The sequence below is a fragment of the Phascolarctos cinereus genome, unplaced genomic scaffold (genome assembly GCF_003287225.1).
Source record: "Phascolarctos cinereus isolate Bilbo 61053 unplaced genomic scaffold, phaCin_HiC Scaffold_7;HRSCAF=346, whole genome shotgun sequence".
NCBI classification, from domain to species: domain Eukaryota; kingdom Metazoa; phylum Chordata; class Mammalia; order Diprotodontia; family Phascolarctidae; genus Phascolarctos; species Phascolarctos cinereus.
In genome coordinates, this window is record NW_027556180.1 from 55,953,594 (window position 1) to 55,980,529 (window position 26,936).

A 26,936-nucleotide genomic window follows, 5' to 3' on the forward strand; every position below is an offset into this window, starting at 1 on the left:
TCTATGCCCATATCCACATGTATATCATGTGGACCTCTCTGTCTCTATCTCTGTCTGTCTCTGTCTCTCTCCCTATGTGTGTGTATTAATATTTAAACACTTCCAGGTTTACAACCTCATTATGTAGATGCCAAACCTGTCCTGTCCTAGCCTCTTTGTCAGTTGTTGAGGCTAAAGATTCCTTACCTTGCAGCTAACTTCCTGACGATGATGAGTGCCTTTCTCATTAGTGAAATTGCTTCCCAAATAACTAGGCAATGGGCAGGTTATCAGCAGTTCATACCTGAAGCCTTCTCAGCTTGATGGGACCTACTAAAAGTATTATTCTACTGGCAAAACCTTTGAGAATGCAATGTCGCTTCCACGACAAGATGAGGCATTGGGAAAGGACTTCAGAAGAAGCTTATTATTATTCTATGATGTTCCCATGGAACCAACTGACCCCTATAATGTTGTTCCACTCAATACCAGCTTTGGGCACCACTAATTGACAGTATTACATAGGGCAGGCCTGTACATAGATTCAGGTGGACAATCTGGACACACTGACTTTCCTGTGAGGAGCAATTGAACCCCATATAATTAGGAGCTATATAAAACTGGAGGATAAATGTGTTCATTATACTGTGAGAAAACAACCATATAACTGTATAAATACTCTCTAGTGCTATCTTGTTTAAATGAAATTTAAAGTGCTCAGGAGAGTGAGGGAAAGGCTAAGCCCCTATAAAAGGCAGGTTTGTGGGGGTTAGATTAATCAGTAATCTTGAAATATCTATGTAAACTAACTTTTAAAAAATCCTATTAATGCTCTTTGGTTTTCTTTAACTGTCATTTCTGTATATACATCTTCCTGCTCCACCCCAACCACCAAGTTTCTTCTCTTCTAAAAAAGAAAAAAACAACCAAGTAAAACCAACTGACATAGTAAAATTCTCTGATAACATATGCAACATTCCACATCCATAGGTTTCCACTTCTCTCACGAAAGGGAAAAGGTACAAACATAAGATAACATTTAAAGTCCCTCTGATCTTAAAAGATCAGCTGGAAAATGGAAGGTTGGAAATTTGATTGCTAAGATAAATTTCCTGATGGGGAGAGTCATGTGGAAATCGCATGTGACCACAATTAACACTGTTTTCTTTTGGCCATGAGGAAGAGAGCATACAGTAGTTAGTAGCAGAGGGATGCTACATTACTGGAAGGCAGTTCTTTCCTGACCAAAAGGAAACAGAGACTAACTTTGGTCCCTGGGATAAGCCAGAGACATATGCAGATAAAGCTTTTTTTTTTTCCTCTAAGATGATCAGGCCCAGCTAGAATGGAATTGATGCTGGTAGTGGGAGGTTTTTTTTTTTTTTGCCAAAATTAGAAGAAGTCAAAGTATGACCCATAGCTGAATATAAAGCCTAGAAAGTTCTTAGCCCTCAGTAATTCAAGGAGAATAAAGGTTGTTTTTTTTATTTAATAAGGAAAGTAAGCAGTAATTAATGACTATTAAGTCAATTAATATTTGAAAATCTTTGATGATTCTTAAGATATCTGAAATATACCAGGTGTGTCTATTTCTTTAAACTTTGCTCAATACCATGTTTTACATTATTTGGGGGAGGAGAAGTATTATTAAAGGGCTGTGTCTGGACCCACCAAGCAAATCAAAGACTCAACCAAACTCATCCCCTATAGGTGGAAGGTCTAATCAGCCATTTTTCAGGGCACCACCATTCCTCTGGCAGCAGTTTCTCGAATTACAGGCTAAGTGCCTAAAATGACATTTTTTGAGTAGGTAAAAGAGGCTGCTTTTTGCCTCACTTCTTACTTAGCCTTAGCCACTGAATGGGTGTTGCCTTAGACACAGAGACCTGGGAAAGACCTTAACTTAAAAAGGTCAAGGTCTCCCACTGCATCCGAGGCCATCTCCAGTCATCCTGATTTATATCTTGCCACTGGACCCAGATGTCTCCAGAGGAGAAAGTGAGGCTGGTGACATTGCACAGCCCTGCCTCACTTAAGTCCAATTCAAGACAATTCAATGCAAGTCACGACATCACCCTCATCATGTCATTTGTCTTCTTCAAGAACAAACAATGATAAGAAGTGCCTAAAATAAAATGATCATAGATTCAGAACTGGAAGTCCAACCTTCTTAGTGCTCAGATGAGAAAATTGAAGCCTAGAGACATTAGATGACTTGCCCAAGGTCACGCAGCCAAGATCATATTTGAACCCAGGTTTTCTGATTCTCAAACCCACACTCTTTCTGAGTAATGCTTCGTCATGGTATAGGCCTGAGTCTTGGTATGTCTAGTGGAAAGGTCAGAGATTCCAGCCAGCCATGAGGGACATTGGTTGTTTCAAACTGAGTGAATAAGCTCTTTATTTCCATGGGCTTTTATTAGGGCCATGCTTAAGTGCTCTCCTAATGGCCTACAATTTTCACCACACTATAGGAACCTCACGATGTAAATGGCATTAGCAGCAGAAAATAGGCCAATATTGAAAATCACACAGCAGGCCAAAGAAAATGTCAGCTGAGACTTTTGAAAAATAATGTGGGAGTTATGTGCTTTTGGTTTATTTGTTTTTCGTTGGCCTGGCATAGTAATTGACTGGCCCCAAATATTCAGATCCTGTTATTTCAGGGTTCTAGAGTAGATTCTGGGCATCTTAGTGGCACAGTGGGTAGAGTACCAGGCCTGGAATCAGGAAGACTCATCTTTGCGAGTTCAAATCTAGCCTCAGACATGCGTTAACTGTGTGACACTAGGCAAGTCACTTAACCCTGTTTGCCTCAGTTTCCAGATCTGTCAAATGAATTGCAGAAGAAAATAGCAAACCACTGCAGTATCTTTGCCAAGAAAACCCCAAATAGGGTCACAAAGAGACATGACTGAAAAATTGCTAAACAGAAAGGTGACGTTTTTAGCTTGTCACTTTTGTATAGAACCAAGCCTTAATAATGATCAATCTAGTAATGGGATATGATGAATATTACCTTTCACCAAGAGCAACTAAGTGGCACAGTGGATAGAGCATTGGGCTTGGAATCAGGAAGACTTATCTCCATGAGTTCAAATCCAGCCTGAGATACTTACTAACTGTGTGACCCTGGGCAAGTCACTTATCCCTGTTTGCCTCAGTTTCCTCATTTGTAAAATAAGCTGGAGAAGGAAATGGTAAACCACTCCAGTACCTTTGCCAAGAAAGCCCCACAATGGGGTTATGGAGAGTTGGACATGACTGAAGTGACTGAAAAACAAAAACAACAAAAACTCTTCTTCAAATAAATATGGAGAATGTCCTTTCTTGGTGCAAACCATAGAGGTTTTATACAGGCATGAGGCAAATGTACATTTTGATGATGATAAAGGGCCAAAAGTTGAGTGATAAGACACAGAACAGTTGTGGGAGAGACAACCTTGGTTGAATGTGACTCAGAGACAGGAAGTGTTAAAGATAAGAGGTGGCTAAAAACCTATGAGAAAAGTATCAGGGTAGAGACTACAAAAATTGAAGATTGAAATTCTTTGTAAGTATGGATTGTTTTCTTCATTTCTTTTGTATCTCCAGCAATTGGAGTAGTAGGAAAATAGTAGGCACTTAATAAATATTTCTTGATTAATTGATTAATCAGAGCCAGATCTGGGAAAGCAGCTTGTAGAATCTGACCTAAGCTGTTCTCCTAGAAGACAGACAAATTCAGGAGATTTGAAGCATAGCAACCATCTTGGGACATGACAGAGCTGTATGAAGAGTTAGAGTTATCTCTAAAGAGTCAGTCAGAACAGATTTGGTTTTCCTTTGAGTCTGGAGCTGAGATTCTAGCCAGCCTGAGTAGCTGGTGATAGAAGTGGGAAAGTGTGTGTCTGAGAAGAAGCCAGACTTTTCTTGTGATTTGGGCAAAGCTAGACTCAAAATATATCTGGTTCTTGACCCAATATTCATCATTTTATAGTAGATCTTTGTCATTGCCAAGAATGTAAGCAATCTTTTTGGATGGAAGGCAAGAAGCCAGGACTGAGAAGGGAAGAAGGCTGAGAGTAAAGAGTTGGGAAAAGAAATGGGCCAGACATCAGGATTAATTATATTCCTATTTGGAATTTGGAAGTTGATGGTCATAAGATCATACATTTAGAGCTAGAAGGGGCCTCAGAGACCATCTAATCCAAACCTCTCATTTTGGAGATGAAGAAAATGAGCCTCAGGTCTCATTTTGTGATTTACCCAAGGTCACAATGCTGGCAAAAATCCAGAAGCAGGATATGTACATTTATTCAAAGGCTTTTACTTTTCCCACAAGACCTGAGAATCGAAAACTAGGTAAGCAGTCAAGAGAGGGGGAATTGAGTTGATTAGCAGAACCAGCAGGTGTGTCTAAAATCCAGAGATTCTGGCAAGACTTTTTAGGGTTAGGATGGTAGCAAAGGTTGGAGCAAGTAATAATGCAGAAACCCAGGGAAACAGGCAGGGTACTGGGCAAGAAGACTGGGTAATAGGAACTCGGGATGTGGCCAACCTGGTTAAAAAGTGGGGCAGACCCAGATGTTAGGGGTCAGATAAAGCAGGAGGTAAATAGGTTGAAAATGTGAGAGTGTGGTGCAATAGTGAGAGCACTGGAAAGGGTTGGGTTCAAATGCTAGTTTGCTGTCTGATTATCAAGTATGACTTTAAATGTCAGATCTAAGTTTGAACTAGAAATGGATGACTGCTGTGTCACAGGGTCAAACAAAATAAGATTGAAGGTATTTAAGTACTCCATTGTACTCTACTGGTTCTTCTCCCTTGGCCCATTCCTTTATTCTCCTTCACCCAATGCTCTTCCTGGCTCCACTCTAAATGTAAGAATTTCCTAAGATCCCTCTTCTCTTCTGTCCCACTCTTCTCCTTGGAGAGTCCATCTACTCTCATGGATTCTGCCATCACTTCAGAGGAGTCCTTGTGTTTATAAGTCTTAATGTTTTAAGACACCCATAGTTAGGGTGTCTCTGGGGTTTTACATTATGGAATCCTTGGGACTAAAGGATGGTCATTGAAGGGTTTCTCTCTCATTTTCCTAGTTCTTCTGATAAAGCTTTCCTCTGTCATACAAATAATATGTTCTCAAATGTTGATTAGGCCTCATTATACAGGTCAGGATTGTAGAATTGAGGATCTTGAGGAACTTTAGAGATCACCTAGTCCATCCTACACATTTTGCAGATGACCTCTCAATCCTAGAGAGGTCAAATGGCTTGACTAGTTAGTCAGGTAGTAAGTATTAAAGTTGGGATTGGGAATCTCCTGACTCCATATCCCATCTACCTTTTTCTCCTATACCCCAGTATCTCAGTGGGGCCAGGTAGATAATCCTCTATATTCCCGGGGATTGGTCACATGAACCAAAAATAATAAGGGAGTTTCCCTAAAGGTACCTAGACCCTTTGTGACAAGAGTCAAAATCATTATATCCTAATGATGAAATCAATAGAGGATGCATGAGAACGTCGAAACCTCAGGAAGTCCTACATCTTTTAAACACATCAGGGATCCAAATTTTATTTTTTTCCACTTAATAGTATTTTATTTTCCCAATTATGTGTAGAGATAGTTTTGAACATTCACTTTTATAAGATTTTGAGCTCTAAATTTTTTCTCCCTCCCTCCCCACCCTTTCTCTTTTCCTCTCCCCAAGATGGTAAGCAATCTGATATAGCCTATACATGTATAATCATATTAAACACACTTCCACATTAGTCATGTCGTGAAAGAAGAATCAGAACAAAAGGGAAAAGCCACAAGAAAGGAAAAAAAAATAAAATAGTATGCTTTGGTCTCCATTCAGATGCCACAGTTCTTTCTCTGCATGTGGAACAGAATTTTCAATTATGAGTCTTTTGGGATTGTCTTTGATTGTTGCATTGTTGAGAAGAGGGGATTAACATTTAAAAAAAAAAGAATATGGAACCCAAACTTCAAATGTCACCTTCCTACCTTTGACTTAAACCTTCATAGGGGAACTCAGTTTCCACCATCCCCCTCCCCCATAAAGATAGGCCATGTTTTGCTTACTGGGAGAAGGTGTCCCACAATGTTGATGCACCATCATGAAGACACTTTGCACACCCTGAAATTGACCTCTGAGTATGTCAGTATATCATTATGAACATCAACCACTATTTTTAACCAATGACAGTTATCTTGTATCATAGAAGAGTTATTTTGCCCATTGAGAATGTTAATAAAATGGTACTACTCAAGAGGTGATTTAAAAAGCCCTTTCTGTTTTCTCAGGAGACTAAATATTTCCCATCAACCTCAAGTCCATGACTTTACAACATTTACTAATTATCAAGACTCTCTCAAGGGCAAAGATAAGCCCATGTTCTTAAATAATTCAGTGCATACATAGTAATAGAATGGGGTCTGCACTTCTGATATACTATCATTTCTGATCCTGGGCAAGCTAAAAAAAAAAAGGCCTTTCCTAAATTCCTCTTATGTGCTAGGAACTATTATAGGTACAAGAAAGAAATAACCAAAGTGAGACAGTCTTGGCCCTTAGGAGGCATATATTCTATTAGCCTACATTCTAATATTAAATATAGGGCTGAATTCTTTGTCCCTAGAGCTCCCAGGTGGTACTGAGCTGCCTTCACACATAGAATACAGACTGTGCCAATGATATAGTTGTATCATACAATATATGTTGTTCCCCAGTTTTCTTAAATATTTACATCTTACATCTCTAATTGCAATGTTAGCTGCAGTGGTTGTCATCTTTATTTTTTCCTATCCCTCAAAGGGGCTATTCGATAATAATTTTAAAAGTTCAATATGCAAATGGATTTTTGTTGTTGCCTTCATGTAAATACGATTCTTTAAATATTAAATATAGTCTATGAGGAAAAAATATGGAGGAGCTGCAGACTTTATAAATGGAGGTGGCTTTCCTACCTCTCACCTTCTTATCTTCCCTACTACCAAAGAGGGTAAGCTATCCTCCCAATGCCTCAGGTTCACAACCTAGGAGTAATGCTGGCCTCCTCACCATCTCTTATCCCCCATCACTAAGCTGTTTCCAAGGCCTGTTGATTTTACCTTTGCAGCTTCTCTTGAATATGCCTCCTTCTCTTCTCAGAGACTGCTGCCTTACTGGTACAGTCTCTCATTGCCTCATACCTGGACCATTGCAATAGATTGCAGGTAGGTCTAGCTGCCTTAAGTTTCTCCTCACTGCAAACCTCCATTCAGCCACCGAAGTGATTTTCCTAAAGCACAAGTCTGATCATGTCATCTGTTCCTAACCCCGCCCCCCGCCCCCCCAATAAACTTCACTGGCTTCTTTTTGCCTCCAGGAACAAATACAAAATGCTTTGTTTGGCATTCAAAGCCCTTCCTATTCTAGCCCATTCCTACCTTTCCACTCTTCTTACACCTTGCTACAAGGGTGTGTGGGGTGATCAGGGAGGACTAGCAATCTGGTGTGAGGGCTGCCGAGCCCTTTTCAGAGCTGCTCATCCACCTTTGGTGTCCACCTGTCACCCAACTCTCACCTGTGGCTCTAAGAAGCTATAGCATATGCAAAGGCCACACCTCAGTAAACCATCTTAGCGGGTGTGCTAAGCCAGGCTGAGGGTAAGCAACAGGCCTCAAACCTGTTGGTGAATGAGGGGGATGTCTACCCCAAGCATATGAAGACTTTCCGTAGCAGAATGGGAGGATGAGAACAGTTTGTTCCAATAGCCATGAAGGGGGCTGAAGCAGGAGCTATGGAATGCATAGAGTTTACTCAGGCATCGAAGAGGGCAAGATTATCCACTGCATCCTGGGCCATTACCAGGTATCTCGACTTTTGTCCTTCCTCTGGACGTCAATGATTCTGGAAGAAAGAGGAAGGCTGACAACTTTGCACAACTGTGCCTTACTTAAATCCAATTCATGAGCAAATCAAGACATTGCCCCATGATGTCATTGGTCCTCTTCCAAAATGAAGGACGAACAACAAACAGTACCACCCTACTCCTGGACACGTATTCTCCAAACTGGCCTCCTGGTTCTTCCACAAATGAGACACTCCATCTCTTGGCTCTGGGCATCCTCCACGCGTGGAACACTCTCCCACCTCTACTCTATTGACCCCCAGACTTTTTTTAAGTCCAACCAAAACATCATCTTCTGTAGGAAGCCTTCTCTAACCCACCTTAATTCCAGTGCCTTCCCACTTTTGTATCCCCAGTGCTTAGAACAGTCCCTAGCACATAGACACTTGATAAATTGATTGATTGACATCATAGATCCATCTCAGTGATTAAAAAAAGTTAAGACTCTTGAGCCTTAAAGTTCTACTTTTTCCTTGTGATCCCATTAATTAAATGTAAAAGACCCTTATCATTCTTTGTCAACTGACCATTTTCAACTTTTTGGGAGCTGCTGCAAAATTTAAATCTTTTCACTAATTGCTTCTATAAATTTAGATATAGATTTAGTTTTGGAAGGGATTTTACATGTTATCTGGTCAAAATCCCTCATTTTACAAATGAGGAAACTGAGGTCCTGCAAGGTTAGAGTACGTGACCAAGAGCACATAGAGAGTAAATAACAGAGTTGGGATTTGAACCCAGGTTTCCAGTCTCCAAATCCAGAGCTCTTATCCCTATATCACATTTTTTTTCCTCAGAAAAGAATGTTGATACTATTTTAATCTAACATTCTTCAATAATATTGTAGGCCTTCTGACCTCCAGGTTTACTTCTGACAATATCTCATTGCTATCATGACTTCATTATTTTGAAATTTAAAATCCTCAGGAAATTTCTTGTTTCCATTTGATTCTCTTACTCCAATAATGCATATATCCTTGGGGGTCTTGGCTTCTTCCCATTTGTATGATAAAATATTCCAGGGGCATGACATTTTGAAGTCTTCTATAACAAATATTGGTTAGAATCTTTTATCTTTTACCAACAGGACTGAAGTTAAACATAACAACTTATATCTATTTCTGCATTAACCTTCACGATTCTTGTGTAGATTTCTTTTTCATAGCTGTATTTTATTTACTTTCTATTTTAAATCTTTAATCTTTCATCGTCATTTGTTTTCCTTCCTGAAATCAGTTGTTTCAAATCTCTTGACTGCTAACATTACTTCAGTGTGGCTTGAGATGTAATTTTTCTTTCCAGCAATTTTTCCTTCTCTCTGAGATATTTCCTGTTGGTGCCTTGTGATTGCATACTCCCTTATGCCTTGAAATGAACTGTTCTCTCTGTGTTGCACAATCCTCTCAGCAGGATGCTGCATACATAATAGGAAAATACACTGCCTTACACTTACTTTCAAAGCAAAGAATTTTAAATATCTTTATGTGACTCCCACCTCCCAGGAGTAGGGAGAAGAATGGGGTCTGCTTTGCCTTTGTAAATAAGAGTGAGAGGAAAAAATGCTTCTTGGGAAATGGAGATATGGTTGAATCCATAATTTGAGGCAGTGCGCTAGGGCCAATGTCAAGCCAAGCCAAATTTCACTAGGAATACTTTATCCGAGGGGAGAGGTAGGAGGTGGGAACCAAATCCCAGACAGAAATCTAAAGCCAGGAAAATTTAGGATGAAGTCAGGAAGAACATCCTACTGAGGAGAGAAGAGCCCTGAAATCTGTCCTATGAAACTTGCTTGTCAAAGACATTCTTTGATGGCAGTAATTCATAGTTTCTTTTAGAAGTATTACCCTTGTTGATAAGGTTTCCAGGTTTATTATTGGAACATCATCTAAAACAGTGCTGCATTTCTCATTCTAAATTAACACATTTAGGGAGGTGGCATAGTATTGTAGAGGACTGGCTTTGGAATAGGAATTCCCACTTTCATGTCTTGCTTCTGACAAGATCTGGAGCCAGAGCTTTACCTTGTCACACAAGGAAGCTGAGCTTGCATAAGCCTTGTGGCTGACGTAGTAATTTCTACATACAAATTCTGCTTCAAGGATCTGTGATGTCCTTGATAAGGCTACTTACTTCTATAAACTCAGATCACAGCCCCTGTCTAAATTAGGAGATGGTCTTTGAGAGGTGCCCTTAGCAACAGCTTCATTACCCTCTAGTTGGCTTTTCTGAATGCAGCTAGATCTTCCTTATAAAAGGCACAGACTGACAGTTGTAACTGAAATTGGCATTGTCAGCGGGGCTGTGATCTGACTGATGAATCTATTTTCCTTGCAAGGTCCTACAGACTTTCCTTAAGACTCGTAATGCTGTTCTGTATTTTGCATTCTTAATGGAAAGCAAATGTACTTTGGGGATGCCAAATAGTAGCCTCCTTATTGTTGGACATGTACTCTCTGCATCACTAATGGTGATTGTGGGGCATGATATGTCTGTTCTTCCAATGTCATAACTTTAGTCTTTCAGCTAAAGGGGTCATGTGGATGTCACTTTTCTTATTTTGCTTAGAAACTCCCAAACCTGAGGCTGCTCTTCAGGAAGCTTACAAAGTTGATTCTGCCCAAGAAATTTCCCTTCTTGGCTTGAGGTCCAGGTTCTGTGGTAATGCTGCATTATCCTCCATTTTGTACAGAAGTTTAGGGTTCAGGTACACTACTGATGTATGCCTTCTCTAATCACTTATCTAAGCATATGTCTGCCTTTGCCATATGCTTCTCTAGGAACTCTTAATTATTTCATCATGGTCTCTGCTGTTGCAGTCTCTTGGACTGAGAGAATCCATTATGAGAAACTCTCAAATCAGGTCAAAAGGTGTATATATATATATATATATATATATAATATATATATATATATATATGTAAAAACTCACATTTGAATGTCTCAGAAGTAAGTCATTGTTATACAAAGGCAACATGAGATTATACCTTTTTCTCATGAGATTGTCAATTCAGGACCTAAATCAGTTTGTTTTTTTAAAGCATGATCTGTGTATGTATGTATGCATGTATGCATGCATGCATTTTTTGCTTAATCATTCACCTGTCTTTCTATCTCTATGCATTTATTTATTAATCTATCTTACCTATCAATTTGTTCATCTATCTCTATCCATTTACTTATCTATATCTTTTACCCATTTATTTATTCATCTATTCATCTATATCTGTATCTATGTAGATGTCGGACAAATCAAATAATGAGAGGGTTGAAAGAATTTTTCACTTTTCACTTGGTGGTGCTGGCATTCTGTAGTCTACCTAAAGAAGGAATATGTACAGGAAAGAGATTGTTAGAACTGGGCTATTGTATTTTGTTTTTGAAATTATCCTGTTTATAAAATTTCCTAAAGAAAGATAAGAAAATTAATAATGCCATCAAATAGTGATGGCCATATGAATGTCTTATTTTCAGAAAAAATGGCTACCTAGGCAAAGAATTAGAAATTGAGGGGATGCCCACCAATTGGGAAATGGCTGAACAAGTTATGGTATATGAATGTAATGGAAAAATATTGTGCTATAAAAATGATGAACAGGTGGATTTCAGAAAAACCTGAAAAGATTTACATGAACTGATGCTTAGTGAAGTGAGCAGAGCTAGGAGAACATTGCACATAGTAACAGCAACAGGGTGCAATGACTGATTTTGATAGACTTAGCTCTTCTCAGCAATACAACGATCTAAGACAATTCCAAAAGATGGAAAATGCTATCCACATCCAGAGAAAGAGTTTTGGAGTCTGAATGCAGATTGAAGCATACTCTTTTCACTTTTTTTTTCTTTCTCATGGTTTTTCCCTTTTGTTCTGATTCTTCTCCACATGAGTAATGTGGAAATATGTTTAATATGATTGCACATGTATAGCCAATATCAGATTGCTTGCCATCTTTGGGAGAGGGGAGGTAAGGGAGGGAGGGAGAAAAAATTTGGAACTCAAAATCTTATAAAAGTGAATGTTGAAAAATGGCTAGCCATTATAAAGGATGGAATCACATCCCATTCAGAAAATGTCACATCCTTTAGAAACTGATTACATGATAATTTATTTGTCTGCTTTCCAAACTTTAATGCTGGGATCTTCATAAAATCCTTAATAGCGCCAGGTTTGGTGTCTCCATACAGAAAAATAGCAAGTCTCTCATGCCAATGTGTATGGCGGAGAGAGGAAGTGAATTTGTATTTGCTCCATCTGTTTCCTATGCAGCCTTCTACATTTACTATCACCAGGAGCTTTGAGTGAGAAGGGTGAGATAGGGCTCAAGCTGAGATCAGGAAAATTAAACAGGAAGCCGATAGACACATAATATGAACAACATTTGAAAAAAATTGTTTTTTACAATTTCTGAAGCGTTGGTGATTTGTAGTCATTTCAGGCCATTTTTTTTCCCTTTTAACAGCATCAGTCAAAGAGTCAGATGTGCTTAGAGCATGCAATATTTAACTGAAAAATATTTAATATGAGAAAATATTTTAAGGTGAAAGCCTACTTTGCATTAGTTAGATATTCTCCTCATTCTTATTAATCAAACAGAACCAGCTGGTAGAATGAGACTGATCACTACCTCTCAAAACCATTATCATAGAACTCTGAGCACCGCCATGTTCCACTGATTGATACACCTCCTTTGTGCATTTGACCAGAATTCCTAATGTGGAAGATGGGGAATCCAGGAGCAATGTCCTTCTGCTTGGGGATGGGACTATTAGCAGCTGTGTGAGCATCAGTTAGATATGGTTGGCCCAGTTGGAGTGGGATGCTTCTAACTGAACTTCTTGACGCACAAGACGCAAAGAAATGTTATACAGAGAAGAATGCTAGCTAATGGTTAGACAACCTATTTCTCTATCTTCTTGCTTCTTAGCTATGTGGTCTCTTTTCTACTTTGGGCCTGTTTTTGCTTCTGTAAAATAATGGATCAGAGGGGCAGCTAGGTGGCACAGTGGATAGAGCACCGGCCTTGGATCCAGGAGGACCTGAGTTCAAATCCGACCTCAGACACATAACACTCACTAGCTGTGTGACCCTGGGCAAGTCACTTAACCCCATTGCCTAGCCAATAATAATAATAATAATAATAATAATAATAATAATAATAATAATAATAATAATAATGGATCAGAGTAGATCACCTCTAATACTTCTAGTTCTAGAGATCTGATTTTTTTTTGAGGGGGGTAAGGCAATTGGGGGTTAAGTGACTTACCCAGGGTCACACTGCTAGTAAGTGTCAAGTGCCTAGTCTGAGACCGGATTTGAACTCAGGTCCTCCTGACTCCAGAGCCGGTGCTCTATCCACTGCACCACCTAGCTGCCCCCCTGGAGATCTGATTTTGATGGACATAGGTGGAGGGTCACATGGCCACTGCGTGTCAGAGGCCAGACTTTTGAAGCCAGCTCTTCCTGGCTCTAAAATTCCATGAGAAATCAACTTCTTTTTGGGGAAATATTTTTAACACTTAAAGGATTTCATTATGTACGCTTTAGAAATCTTAAAGTACTATATAAGTATTATTGTTATTATTATTATTACATATGCTAATGTAAGTATTTACAAAGCACCTAAAGGGAACTGCGGATTGATTTCAGAGCATACATGAAACTGGATGGGGAAAAGAAACGGCACCTTTGTTTTCACTAACCTCTAACTTAAAGTTTAGAATTTCCTTCAATTATTTGAAAATATTATTCTGAAAAGGGGTTCACAGGCTTCACCCAACTGCCAGAGGGGGCCATGACACACAAAAAAGGCTAAGAACCCCCTGTCTTCAGGTTTACAGATTCTTTCCTTACATTGACCCCATGAAGCACGTCGTATGCCTCTATCCCCATTTTATAGGGAAGAGAACTGAGATTTAAAGCAGTTAAATAAGGGACTTTTACATGGTCACCCAGCTATGAAGTGTCAGGTAATAATGATAGCTAATATTTGTATAGCACTTACTACATGCCAGGCACTGTGCTAAGCACTTTCAAATTATTATCTCATTGATCCTCACAACAGTGGCAAGTAGGTACTAGATTATTCCCATTTTACAGATGGGGAGACTGAGGTAGACAGGGTAAAGTTAAGCTAGTAAGTGTCTTAGGCTGGATTTGAACTTAGGTCTTTCGGACTGCAAGCCCAGTACTCTCTCACAGCTCCCCCTAGCTGCCCCAGATCTGGGACCCAAATCCACATCCTCTGAATCACAGGGCCATGTGGCTTCCCCTGCATCTCTGGTTTTTGCAGAAAACTATGGAAACTACATGTACAACATATGAAAGGCAGAAGAAATATACACAAAATAGGTATTTTCATTGACATGGTCTGAATTTGTCTACTTGGGAATTTATTTGAATTTTAAAAAGGGAAAAATCCATCTTTCGTTTCTCCTAGAATATTCTGGACCGTCTTGTGAAGAGAAAGTAGATCCGTGCGTCTCGTTGCCCTGCCAGAATAACGGGACGTGCTACGCTGCCCGGGCTCACTTTACCTGCAGCTGTAGTGCGGGATTCACCGGACCCACGTGTGCCCAGCTGATCGACTTCTGTGCCCTGAATCCTTGTGCCCATGGAACATGCCGCAGCGTTGGGACGAGCTATAAGTGTCTCTGCGATCCTGGTTTGTATTAGCTTCTTACTCATATTGGAAATTTCACTAGTCTCTAAATCATTTCTCTTAAATAAAAGAAACATATTCCCCACCCCTAGTTGGCATTTAATATTGAATGCTGGCATGCCCTATTTTAAAAGTATCAGATGTAATAAGTTCCTATTGTGGTTGTCATACATGATGCATGAGGAATCCCTACATATGAACACCATGCTTCTATAGAAAAGGCAACAGGGTGTAGTCGAAAGAGTTAGGAAAGCAGAAGTGCAAGCTCTGGCTCCTGCACAGCTATGTGACCCTGGGCAAGTCATTAAAATTCTCTGAGCCTCAGGCTTCACATCTGTAAAATGGTCACAGTACCTACACTAGTTACTTTATAAGATGGTTGTGAGAAAAGCTCTTTGTAAAAATTTAAATGCTAGATAAATTGTGGTTTTTTATTATTATTTATTGCTATCATTATTAGCCCAGACTTGTGATTTTATTGATGTAAGAAACTCCTGATAAGAAAACTCCCTTTACCAATGCAGATCTGCATCTGCTTTGCAGCAAGAGTAGATTGAGGTTAAGCGAATTGCCCAGGGTCACACAGCTACTATGTGTCAGAGGCCAGACTTGAACCCCAAAGGGCTTTGGACTCAGAGACCATCTCTGTCTATCCACTATGCCTCCAGGAAAAACTAAGGAGATTGGGGAGTGGTAAGGAAATTCAGCAAAGCAGGTGAAGGATGCTTATTGGTTTTTTTTTTCCATAGAGATTTAATTTTTTTGGTATTCCTAGGTTCACAGGACTGTGAAGTACTTTTAGAAAACACTTCCCTCCTCCCCCCTCTTTAAAACACTTCAGGAAGCTGGTTTTCTTCTATATTCTGTAAATCATGGGGGAGCAGGTGGGGTGGGGTTCAACCTGCCTAGCAGATGATTCTAGTGTCCCATAACTTTTGTATTCATGGGCTTCTGATAAATATGTGAACTAAGCCCACTGTGGTGTACTTAGACCTGTTTCCTCTTATCTGGTCCTTGATGGAAATAGGAAACAGCTACTCACTATGCCTGGTATGATATCCCTTCCTATCCACTCTGCTATTTGTCTGTTGGGGTGAACCTTCTGAAAAAGGAACACTCTAGTGAAGTGATACTTTACTCTTACAGGAACTTCCAAAATTGTGTGTGTGTGTGTGTGTGTGTGTGTGTGTGTGTGTGTCCATTGAGACTGAAAAGGATGATACAGAGCATTGTTGTTGTTTTAAATGTGGGATTACTCCAAAGCACTTCTCTGAATGTCAAAACACATAGAATCATTTCCCACAGAGATGCTCTGATCTCAAACCGTCTTTGGAGGCTACTGTTTCTATTCTATTATGAACTTTCTCGGTCCTCCTTTAACCGTCTCCTGGGAGCTATGCTTCTTTATGAAGCCCTCAAAGAGAAGGATCAGACATTGGAATACTAGCTAACTCTCAATCCCTCCATTTCCTTCTAAGCTTTATAAAATCTTCACTTACATTTAATTATAGGGGTTTTATGGCATAGTGAAAAGGGGGATGGATTTGGAATGAGAGGACTTGGTCTCACTATCTCTCTGGGTCTCAGTTTCCAAATCTGTACAATGAGGAGAGGGCAGCTAGGTTGCACAGCGGTTAGAGCGCTGGGCTTTGAATCAGGATCATCTCCATCTAGCCTCAGGTACTTACTAACTGTGTGACCTTGGGCAAGTCGCTTAACCCTGTTTGCCTCAGTTTCTTCATCTGTAAAATGAGTTGGAGAAGGCAATGGTGCACCACTCCAGTATCTTTGCCATGAAAACCCCAAATGGAGCTACATGAGTTGGACACAACTGAAAAATGACTCAAAAAATGAGGGAAGTTGGACTAAATGGTCTCTGAGATCTCTTCTAGCTTAAATCTATGATTCTATGAATTGAATCTATTTTAATGCCTTAATTAAAAGTAATTATTTGAAGAAAAATGTTAATTCTTAACAATGCAGAACAGAACATTTTGAACATGGGTGAAGAGGAAGACATGTTATTTTCATATAAACTCTACTGCTCAGTGATGCCCAGTCCATTGATTCCCTGTTATCTAGCTTTTCTTAGACCTCGTAGGGGAAAACACCTTCCCTGTTCACTCTCCCCCTGGATTCCCTGCTCACATCTCACAGGCAGCCAGCTGTGGTTGGGTACCCCATGGTTACTGATTCCTTTGAGTTTTCAAGTGGCACTGGCAACCAATGCTGTAACAAGGGTATCATCACCAAGGTTCTTCTCCAGCAACTGCAATTTAGAGGGCACAATAATTGAACACATGAACTGCTTTACCACGTGGAAATAACTGAACTGGGTGCTTGTTAGCAAGAATGCTTTGGAAGATAGAAAGCTGTGGGGTATTGTTATTAACACCTATCTGTAAACCACTTCAATAACTTATTTCTACCTCCCACCTACCTGTATTTAATTACTCCTTGTATGACACCCTCCCTACCCTTTCTTCCACTTCCATCCTTGTCTTGACCAAACCAAATGGGGGCTATTCAGTCTTGTTTGACATATAGTAATAAGGTAATATTGTCTATAACAGGTCATGGGAGGTTGGGTATGGTGGCACATGCTTATAATCCTGGTAACTGGTGAGGTTAAGGCTGGAGGATCCCATGAGTTCAGGAGACCTGAGCTGTAGTAGAACTGTGTCTGCATCGTCTGGTACCAATGTGGCGAGCCCCAAGGAGTGTAGGGCCACCAGGCTGCCTAAGGAGAGGTAAACCAGCCCAGGTCAGAAAAATGGAGCTCGTTAAAGATTCCTACTGATCAAAATTAGGATTCAGCCTCTGCACTTCCTTAATAGGTAAGATAGCGAGACCCAGTCTCAAAAAACCAAAACCAACAAAACAAAAAGTCCCAGTAGATCATGAAAGTCATTTATTGCTCTGCCATCTCCCACCCCAGTCCCCATGATGTCATCAAGCAGAGGGCTTCTTAAACCTAATGGTTTATCTTATCTATTCTCTAACCCATGGGTTTGGACAACTGGAGTTTACTTGATCAGTTCATTACCATACATCACTGACCATTCACTTTCCACATCTATAAAATGGGCACAATCACATTTGTACTCTATACCCCATAGGGTTCTGTGAAGGACCAGATGTGGTCATGTATGTGGAGGTACTCTACATCTATATAATGCCTAAAAATGCCTAAAATGCATATCTCTCAATGTCATTCTTCACAATAAAGGGAAGGCCCTGTGATAGCATGGGAGAACAGCAGATTTGGATCCTGAGAACCTGGGTTCGAATACTAGCTGGGCTGTTTACTATCTTTGCAAATCTGGTCTTGTTCCCCACTCTGGGCCTCAGTTTCCTGATACTCGAGATGGGGAGGTTTTACTAGATGACATCTAAGGTCCCTACCAGATATATCGTAGAGTGCTATGAATAGGAGCAGTAAAAGAGCAGACAGAACAGCATTCTACAGCCAGAAGGAGAATTTCATTATTAAGATTCATCCATCTACAGGACAGGTGAGTTATAAAGAGGAATGATGTTATTAGTAATAATATTATTAGTAACATCAGTAATAATATTATTAGTAATATTAGTAATAATGATGATGATGATGATAAGCCAGACCCTCTTAACACTTGACTGTGAAACAGGATTTCTTATACTACTGGCTCATCTTAAATCCCAGGCAAAAGCAATGTATTCAGTCTATAGAGAATTTGACTGGGAACCAGGGAGGACCTAAGTTGAAGTCCTGCCTGGATTTGAGCTGTGTGATTCTTGGGACATTTTACAATTTTGATAACCTTCAGTTTCCTGACATGAAAAATGGGGATAATAATATCTGTAGTAGCCACCTCACTAGTTTCTTGCAACCGTGGGAAAATCACTTACCTGCTCTAGCTTGTCTCCCCATCTGAATAATAATAATAATAATAATAATAATAATAATAATAATGATACTATAATAATAATAACTAGCATTTGTAGTACTTTGAGGTTTGCAAAGTACTTTACAAATATCTCATTTTATCCTCACGGATGGTTGGTTGGCTATTTTTTTCCCCATTTTACAGATGAGGAAATTGAGGCAGACAGAGGTTAAATATCTTGCCCAGAATCACACAGCTAGTAAATGTCTGAGGCTGTCTTCCTGATTCTAGGATTAGCATGGTCCCGCCTAGTTGTTTTTTATGAGGAGACCGGTCTAGACCATCTCAGAGGTGATGGTTAGTGCTTCCAGCTCTAAATCTGTGAAACTATGAAATGAGGTAAGGTTTGCAGGACACCTCAGAAACTTGAAAGGCCTATATTTATGCATTATCGGGCACAGACTTCCAAAGACCATGTTACCAAAGGGCTCTCGTAAATACTTTAAGATGGCTCCTTGGGTTGATGCTGTCCCAGGTGTTATGTGAGAAAGAAGTGCCTTAACATCTGGTCTGAGTTTCCATTTTAATAGGTGACTATGACAAGTCTCTCAATATACCGTTTCTGGTCTTCATCTCTTGGAGCATGTAATTGCCTCGCTGTTCCTTTGCATAATAGAAGAATCCCATGAGAATAGGTTAAATTGGGTGTTAAGCTGGAGAGCAACATACTTAGTCATCTTTCTGGATCACTAACATGTCCAATTCCATAATGGGGCAGCATCCTGGAATCATGTCAGGTTGATAATTATTCTACATCTGACACACACACAAAAAATGCCTTTTTGATTACAGAAAGTCTGATCTGCCAGGTGCTCCCTTTTTCAAACCTCATTTTCAGGTTATTGAATGGGAGATTTTGATGGGATTTTAATATTAAGTAATAAAATGTCAGGGCTGTATAATCACCCTAAGGTTCTTTCTCTCAAAGAGCCATGTTAATGGATAGGCAATGCATATTCTAAAACATTTACAGGTTGGCAGCACATAGCCTTAAAAAAAATTAGAGATTGTTGTCTCCTGACACTGACACTGAGCATTGGAATGTACAAGATTTGTGTGCACAAATTTCATATCCAGGCTGTGGTTTACATCTGATTGCCTAGATGGCATGCATTTAAAATGAAACAGCAGACATTTGGAAAACAACTCCCATGGCCAGGAGGTATACAGGATGCCTTAAAATTGTGGGCATGTAAAATAAAGCCAGGAATGTAAAAGGTGTGGTTTAGTTATAACTGAATGGAATTCAGGTGCCTCTCATGTGCCAAGCGCTTTAAAATTATTATCCCATTTGTTATTCACAACAACCCTGAGACACAGGTTCTGATTATTTATCTCCATTTACAGTTGAGGAAGTTAGTGAAGTGAAATGTCCAGGGTCACACAGCTGGCAAGTATCGGAGACTGGATTTGAATTCAGAGCTTGTTAATTCCATGCCTGGTGCTGTATTTGCTGCACCATCAAATTAATACACAAAGAAATGCCCGAGATAGTGAAGAGCTGAGAATCAATTTTCTTCCCCTTTTTTGCACTTCCCCTCCACCTTTCCCAACCCTCTTGATTTCCTTGATTCTGTGAGCTGTTTTTAAATACTCACACACACATACACACACACACACACACACACACACACACACACACACACTTAAGCAAACATAATGTCTTTCAAGGGAGAGGGAAAGCTGTAACTGAACAATGTTTTTGGCGGGTGTGTTTTCTATGGGATAAGATTATACCTGTGATTTCACTGCTAAAAAGAAGTGCTGATGAGGACACTCCCTTTACCACCTAAGACTGATGGCTGGCATCTTCTCCACATCTCAGAGCCTTAGATAATGTCCTGGAACACTGGGAGGTTAAGTCACTTGCCTGGGGTCACACAGCCAGTATGCATCAGAGGAGGCTCTTGAACCCTGGTCTTCCCAACTCTGAGGTGAGCTCTATGGCACACTGCCCTTAGGTTTTCTTTATGTTCCTGCAAATTGACAATTTAGATAAGTGGTACAAAAGCAAAGCAATTACCCAGATGTCATGTACCCCACTAGCAAATGGAAGTATTTCTTCCATGTTTGTCTTCCTAACTGAATGCAAGCTCTTTCAGGATGCAGGTGATTACATTTTTGCCTTTGAATCTCCAGTGCCTAACACAATGTCTGGGACATGGTGAGCATTTAATAAATCCTTGTGGAATTAGATTCTGTACCCTGTTTGAGGAAGAGGAGCTTTCAAAGATCTTGATGCTCCCTAAAGAAGGGGTGGGTGCAGTCACAGTGAACAAGCAACCCCAGAGAAACAACCAGGGGTCAGTCCCTTCCCCTCTCTGGTCCTTGCTTTCCCCATTTGCAAAATATGGGAAGCTCTAAGATCTCTTCCAGTTCTGTATCTATGACCTTAACATCATGGAACAAAACTATTACAAGTGACTGAAGACTATAGATAAAATGTAGGAATTTTTGCTGATTCATCACATCATCTTTGTGGCTGTTCGTTCATTTCAGTTGAGTCTGACTCTTCATGATTCCATTTGGGGTTTTCTTAGCAAAGATATTGGAGTGGTTTGCCATTTCCTTCTCCAGCTCATTTTACAGATGAAGAAACTGAGGCAAGCAGAGTTAAAGTGACTTGCCCAGGGGCACACAGCTAGGAAGTGTCAGAGGCTGGATTTGAACTCATTGATCACCATCATCTAGTGTGTTACTAATAATGGGATCAGGCCATCTAGATCTAATCATCATTAGAAAGAGGTAACACATTAAGCTTCTTCATAGGAAAGGATGGATTTTTTTTTTCCTTCTTAAAGGGTTTCACATGTTCATAGCTTCTGGAATCTGTACCAGGTTCATTTCTCCTTTTATATTTAGGACACATGGCTATATAAAACATGCCTTGGTTTCCATTACCAGAAATATTCAGAAACCATTGTCCTCCTCATGGGAGCCCACAGTTAATGGTTCAGCTCTTCCACTGTTTGATGAGATCCTGCTGGCTAAATTCCAATGCCCACTGCTCATCCAGAAGGAAATGGGACTGTTGCAGTATCAAGAAACCTTGGCTGGGGAATGGACTTATGATTGCTTTTGCCCTCCTAGCTAAGTCTAGGGGGCATCTCCTCTAGCATGTTGACCAGAAAACTTGATCCATTCTTCCAAGCAGGATGTTGATGACTGTGTTTGTGGTGTTCTAGGCAGAGAACATATTCTCTTTGAAGGGTACAATAGCAGGCATTTAACACATCTCTTAATCTCCTCAGATTCTAATCAAGCCATTCAAGGCCAGGCATTGGCTACTGGTGACAGTGGCTTAAGTTGCAGATTCTTGCCTTTACTTTCAAGGTCCTGAATAGGTTATTAGTGACCCGACTGAAAGACTACCTCACTCTTTAGCATCTGTACACCCCCTAGCAGAATATACGTGAGTCACTATACTTAACTCCAAGTCTGCTTTTCTTTTCTCACATTATTTCCTTCATAAATTTTATATGCTAGCCAAACTCAATTACTGGCAGTTCCTAACACCCTCCATTGTATCCCCTGCTTCTGTTCCCTTCACTGCCCCTCACTCACCTAACTGCCATACTTCTCCAAGGAGGAGAATATACCCCCTCCTTAGTTCTACTTCAGCACCCCTGGCTTCCTTCCCAGCTCAGTATAGGTGGCACCTCTGGAAGGCATCTTTCCTTACTTCCCTAATTGTTAGCTGCCCTATGTCTCTTTCCTCACAAACTCATGAATATCTTTATGCCCCCATAATACAATGGGTACTCCTTGTGGACAGAAGCTGTCATTCAGTTCTTATGATCCCTGGCCCCTAGCTCAGTGCCTCGCACATGGGAGGTACTTAATAAATATGAGTTGAATGGAGTGGAATTGGATTGGATGGAATACTTCAGGGACCCTGTCGCCCACAACCAGATTGTACACCAAACGGAGAGGTGTGAAATAACTTATGACATGGGCCAAGTGGAGTAGAATTACTGACTCAGTTTATTCATCTGAGGGCACAGAATATATAGGGAAGATCTAGCCTAACTTCAAAGAGTCCTCCCTGTGAGATACTCCCCAGAACATCTGCTGAGGATGTGACAATCATGAATTTCCTCCTTATCAGGGTTCCTAGATTGGGCTGTAGATTCCAAGGTTTTCCCAGGAGCCTTGTCGCCACCTGCATAGAGGAGTGAATATGTAAATCTAAGGTTCAAAGAGTGAGAAGGAGTGTCTCAGAGACCTCTTAATCAGGAAGGAATTGGGGAGCCGTACCACTTAATCATCGAGCCCTTTTGGGTAAAAGCCTGGGCAGAGGTCAAACTCTGCCTTGGATCTTAAACCCTTATCAGACTCTTAAGATTGGCCCTCAACAGGACCCCTTATACCAGTACAGGTCACAAGCACCTGCTACCTCAGTAGATGGTCTTCATGAGTTTCTGTAGCTGAGAATATTCAGTATGTGATGGCCAAACTTCTGGTGATATTCCCCTAGGAACTTGGTTTCTTAGCCCTCACAGGCAGACATCTAGATCACCCACAGGTGCCCTACTTGAAGCTCTTCCAGATTGATAAGACCTGCCAGAGCACGTGATTTAGTGATATAATCTTTGGAGATAATCACTCCCATGAGAGTAGATGAGGCTATAAAGGAAGAGAGGAGAAAGAGGGAGAGGGAGGGAGAGAGAGAGAGAGGGAGGGAGAGAAAGAGAGAGAGAGGGGGAGAGAGAGAGAGAGAGAGAGAGAGAGAGAGAGAGAGAGAGAGAGAGAGAGAGAGAGAGAGAGAAGGGGGAGGGGGAAAGAGAGAAAGAGGGAGAAGGGGAAGGAGAGGGAGGGAGAGAAGGGGGAGGGGGGAGGGAGAGACAGAGGAAGAGGGAGAGGGACAGACACCAGGGCAAAACACCAGGGGAAAAAACACCATTTTTATTTGAGTGCCTCTTATCTGAAGGGTTGTGTGTACAAGATATGTGTTTACTTACTCCCAGGCACTCCCGACTCTGGGCATTTTCACTGGCTGTCCCGCATGCCTGTAATTCTCTCCTTCCTCATCTGCCTTCCGGCTTCCTTGTCTTCCTTCGAGTCCCAGCTGTAGTTCCAGGTTCTGCAGGTCCCCTGATCCTTCTTTTCCCTCATCTCACTTAGTTCTAGTGCCTTGCCTCTGTTGATTGCCTCCAACTTCTCCTGTCTCTGTCTTGTTTGTACAGTTGTTTGGAGGTTGTTACACCCATTAGACTGTAAACTTCTTGAGGGAAGAGACTGTTTTTTGCCTTTCTTTGTATCTCCAGCACTTGACACAGTTCCTGGCACTAGAAGGCATTTAATCAATGTTTATTGACTGACTGACTGACTGACTGCTGCTATCTCTTTCTGGCTCTTTTGGTCTCCTGAGAGTGCTTCATTTTATCCTTGAAACTGAGAGGTGAAATTGAGACTAGGGAAAAGAGCATGGGTTTTGGATTCAGAGAATCCATATTCAAATCTCACCTCCAATATTTCCTACTCGTGTGACCTTTCTACCTGGATGACAACATATGATTTGTATAAGTCACCAACGCCCCTCCTCCCCTTGGTTTCCTGATCTGTAAAATGAGGGTGTTGTCTCATGGCATCTGAGATTCCTTACAGGTCTAGTTCCGAGGTCCCTGGTTTTCTTTGCCTTTCCTCTCTCATTGCTTTGTTTGGTTATACCTTTGGTATCCTAGCACCTCAGTATTTAGCCACACACAGGTTATCTGCAATCATTATTCACACTCAAGGATCACTTGATCTTCCAGACCTCCCCGTTGTTAGAGACCTTGTCTTGCCATTTCATCCTTGATAGGATGACATCTGTCGAGATCTGTTTTCTCTCAACTTGAATAACAAGATTAGATAACCACTGGAGAGACTGACCTGTTTGCCTCATCTTCTTAGATCCTTTTAACTCAGGCTGTTGCTTAATTCTTTATTGATCTGAGATTTGTGCAAAATTTCAGGAAAAGACAGACTCGATTTCTGGATTTGGTTTTCTCCACCCTTGTTTCTGAACTCCCTGTTTTGAAGTATACAGCTGAAGTTTCTCCGTTCACAGACTGCTTTTGCATCTGCCCAGTTGGGGATGATTCCAGGCACTGTGTGAGGTTTGCCCTGAAGGACACTGATAGATGACCTCCATCTCTTTCCAGCTTATTGTCAACTTACAGCAATTGCACTGATTGGGCCAAACAGCGTGTCTTCCTGCCACCACTCAGAACATTTTTTTTAATGCAGTGCTGTGCTCCATTTTTAGTCATCTGCTCAGCTTTGCATGAGAGAGGTCTCTTAGAGGGACTAGTAAACGTTATGCCCTCCAGTCTCACTGGTTCTATTGATGGCTACCTGCTTCATTTTGACTTTACCCAGAAGACACTTGGCTGATATGTGTGGGTAAGAGAGGCTATTAACAGGCTTGATTTGTTTAGGAAAGAGCAACATTTGTGGGCTTTGAAAAGCATTTGTTGTTTTTCAGTCATTTTCAGTCTTGTCAGATTCTTTGTGACCCCATTTGGGGAGACTGAGGCAAACAGGGTTAAGTGACTTGCCCAGGGTCACATAATTAGTAAGCTCCTATACCCAGATTTGAACTCAGGAAAATGAGTTTTTCTTACTCCAGGCCCAGTCCTCTATGCACTGTGGTACCACTTAGTAGCCCAATCAAAAAGCATTTAGAGAAAGCTGATTTCTAAATGGGGCCAACCTTACAAGTAGGTAAGATTTCATTGTTAACTGTTCAATCATTTCAGTTGTGTCTTACTCCCTGTGACCTCCATTTTGGAGTTCTCTTGGCAAAGACACTGGAGTGGTTTACCATTTCTTTCTCCAGCTCATTTCACAGATGAGGAACTCAGAGCAACAGGGTTAAGTGACTTGCCCAGGGTCACACACCTAGTGTCTGAGGCTGGATTTGAACTCGTGAAGATGAGTCTTCCTTACTTCAAGCCTATCCACTGTGACACCTAGATTTTCTTAATTTTTCTTTTTGCTAGCTCCTCAGGGCTCACCATTAGAGTTTCCTTGCTATGTCTGAAAACATTGTCCTCTGTTGAAATATAAATGTCCCTAGGAGAAATGACAGTACAACCCTTGTTGACCATTTATGCTTTTGTACAAATGAGTTTTTGAAATTATTTCGTGAGAATAGATTTTGATAGAAAAGAAGTTCAAAAAGAGTATGAGGCTACTGCTTATCTGAAAGCAGAGGACAGGCCTCATAATGCAATCTGGCTTCCTAAATATGACGAGATCTTGCTCAATTAATTCAACTCAAGTTCAATTCAATAATCATTTATGAAATACCTACTATGTGTAAGGCACAATGCTTTATGCTAGGAATACAGAGGCCAAAAAAGAAACTTTCCCTGCTGTCAAGGATCTTACGTTCTCCCAGGTAATGTCATAAAGGAAGCTAGAGATTGCAAAAGATGGGAGTAAGGAGGGGCTGGATTTTAGGCCCCCGGTCGGGAGCCACCCAAACAAGGGATGAAGGCAGGAGATGTAACTGTCCTATAGAAAGAACTGCTAACTCCAGGACTAGGGCAGCTTTGCCTCTTCCTTCCCGGATTAAGCTTCTCCAATCCCCTGAGAATCCCTAAGTAGTAGCAGTGGGCAAAATAAAAACTTTTGATATTTCATGGCTGTCTGACCTCCTGGGTGAGCAAATGTATTTTTCTTGAGGCTACTTTTAACAACCTCTCTGTCAATGCAGTCAGCGCAGAATATAGGCTTGGCTCTACTGCGAGTGCACGGATCACATTTTATGTGTCCTCTGAAGTTTTCTCTGGAAGCCAGTTTTCTTCTAGGTGAGATTTCAGGTTGTTAATTTTCTCCATAAAGTTCTTTGTGGTTTAAGGCCTGAATATCAAAGAGTCATATACTGTCTAGCTTTCCCACTGTGGGCTTGGGAGCTAGCAGGCCTGCCATCTTTTTAAGTGAAAGGCAGGTAGCTCTGAAACTCCTCGTGGATATATGCAAGAAGCTTGTTCTACTCGAGTAAATTAACTTGGATCAAGTTTTAGCTAAGGAATACTAATAAGCTAATGGAGGATGGGGAAAATATTTCTTAAAGCAACTGAATTATGACTTTGAATATCCCCAACTTGTTTAGTGCTAAATAAACTAGCCCCCAAAAGAACCTATCATCTTTCTTATAGACATAGTGTATCTGAGGGCTAGTTTCTGTTCATTCCCCTCGAGCCTGAATGGAATGACCCCTCAAGGACTGCTGAAAAACTTGGGCAGCTGGATCAAATAGGAGGAGAAAGGAATGAATTATTCAGCCAGTAAATCTCAGTTCAGATTCTGGTTTCTTTGTGTGTCTGGGATGCTTGAAGTCATTCAGATTGGGAGAAAGCCTGTGATGGAAGTGAGGAATATGATATTACTGACCCAAGCCTGCAACCCTACCATGGTCCAAAATGGACACCTTCCTCCATTATGGCAGGTGGTGGCTACCACTCAATTCTTCTTCTTATTATTTTTTTGTTTAT

At 40.7% G+C, this 26,936-nt stretch overlaps 1 protein-coding gene across 1 annotated transcript in view; it reads left to right on the plus strand.

The window, feature by feature from the left end:
* DNER (delta/notch like EGF repeat containing) overlaps window positions 1-26,936 on the plus strand; it is a 340,534-nt gene that overhangs the window by 257,820 nt on the left and 55,778 nt on the right. Inside the window, 1 exon segment of the mRNA XM_020970975.2 lies at window positions 14,300-14,524. Coding sequence (XP_020826634.1) covers window positions 14,300-14,524 — 225 coding nt within the window.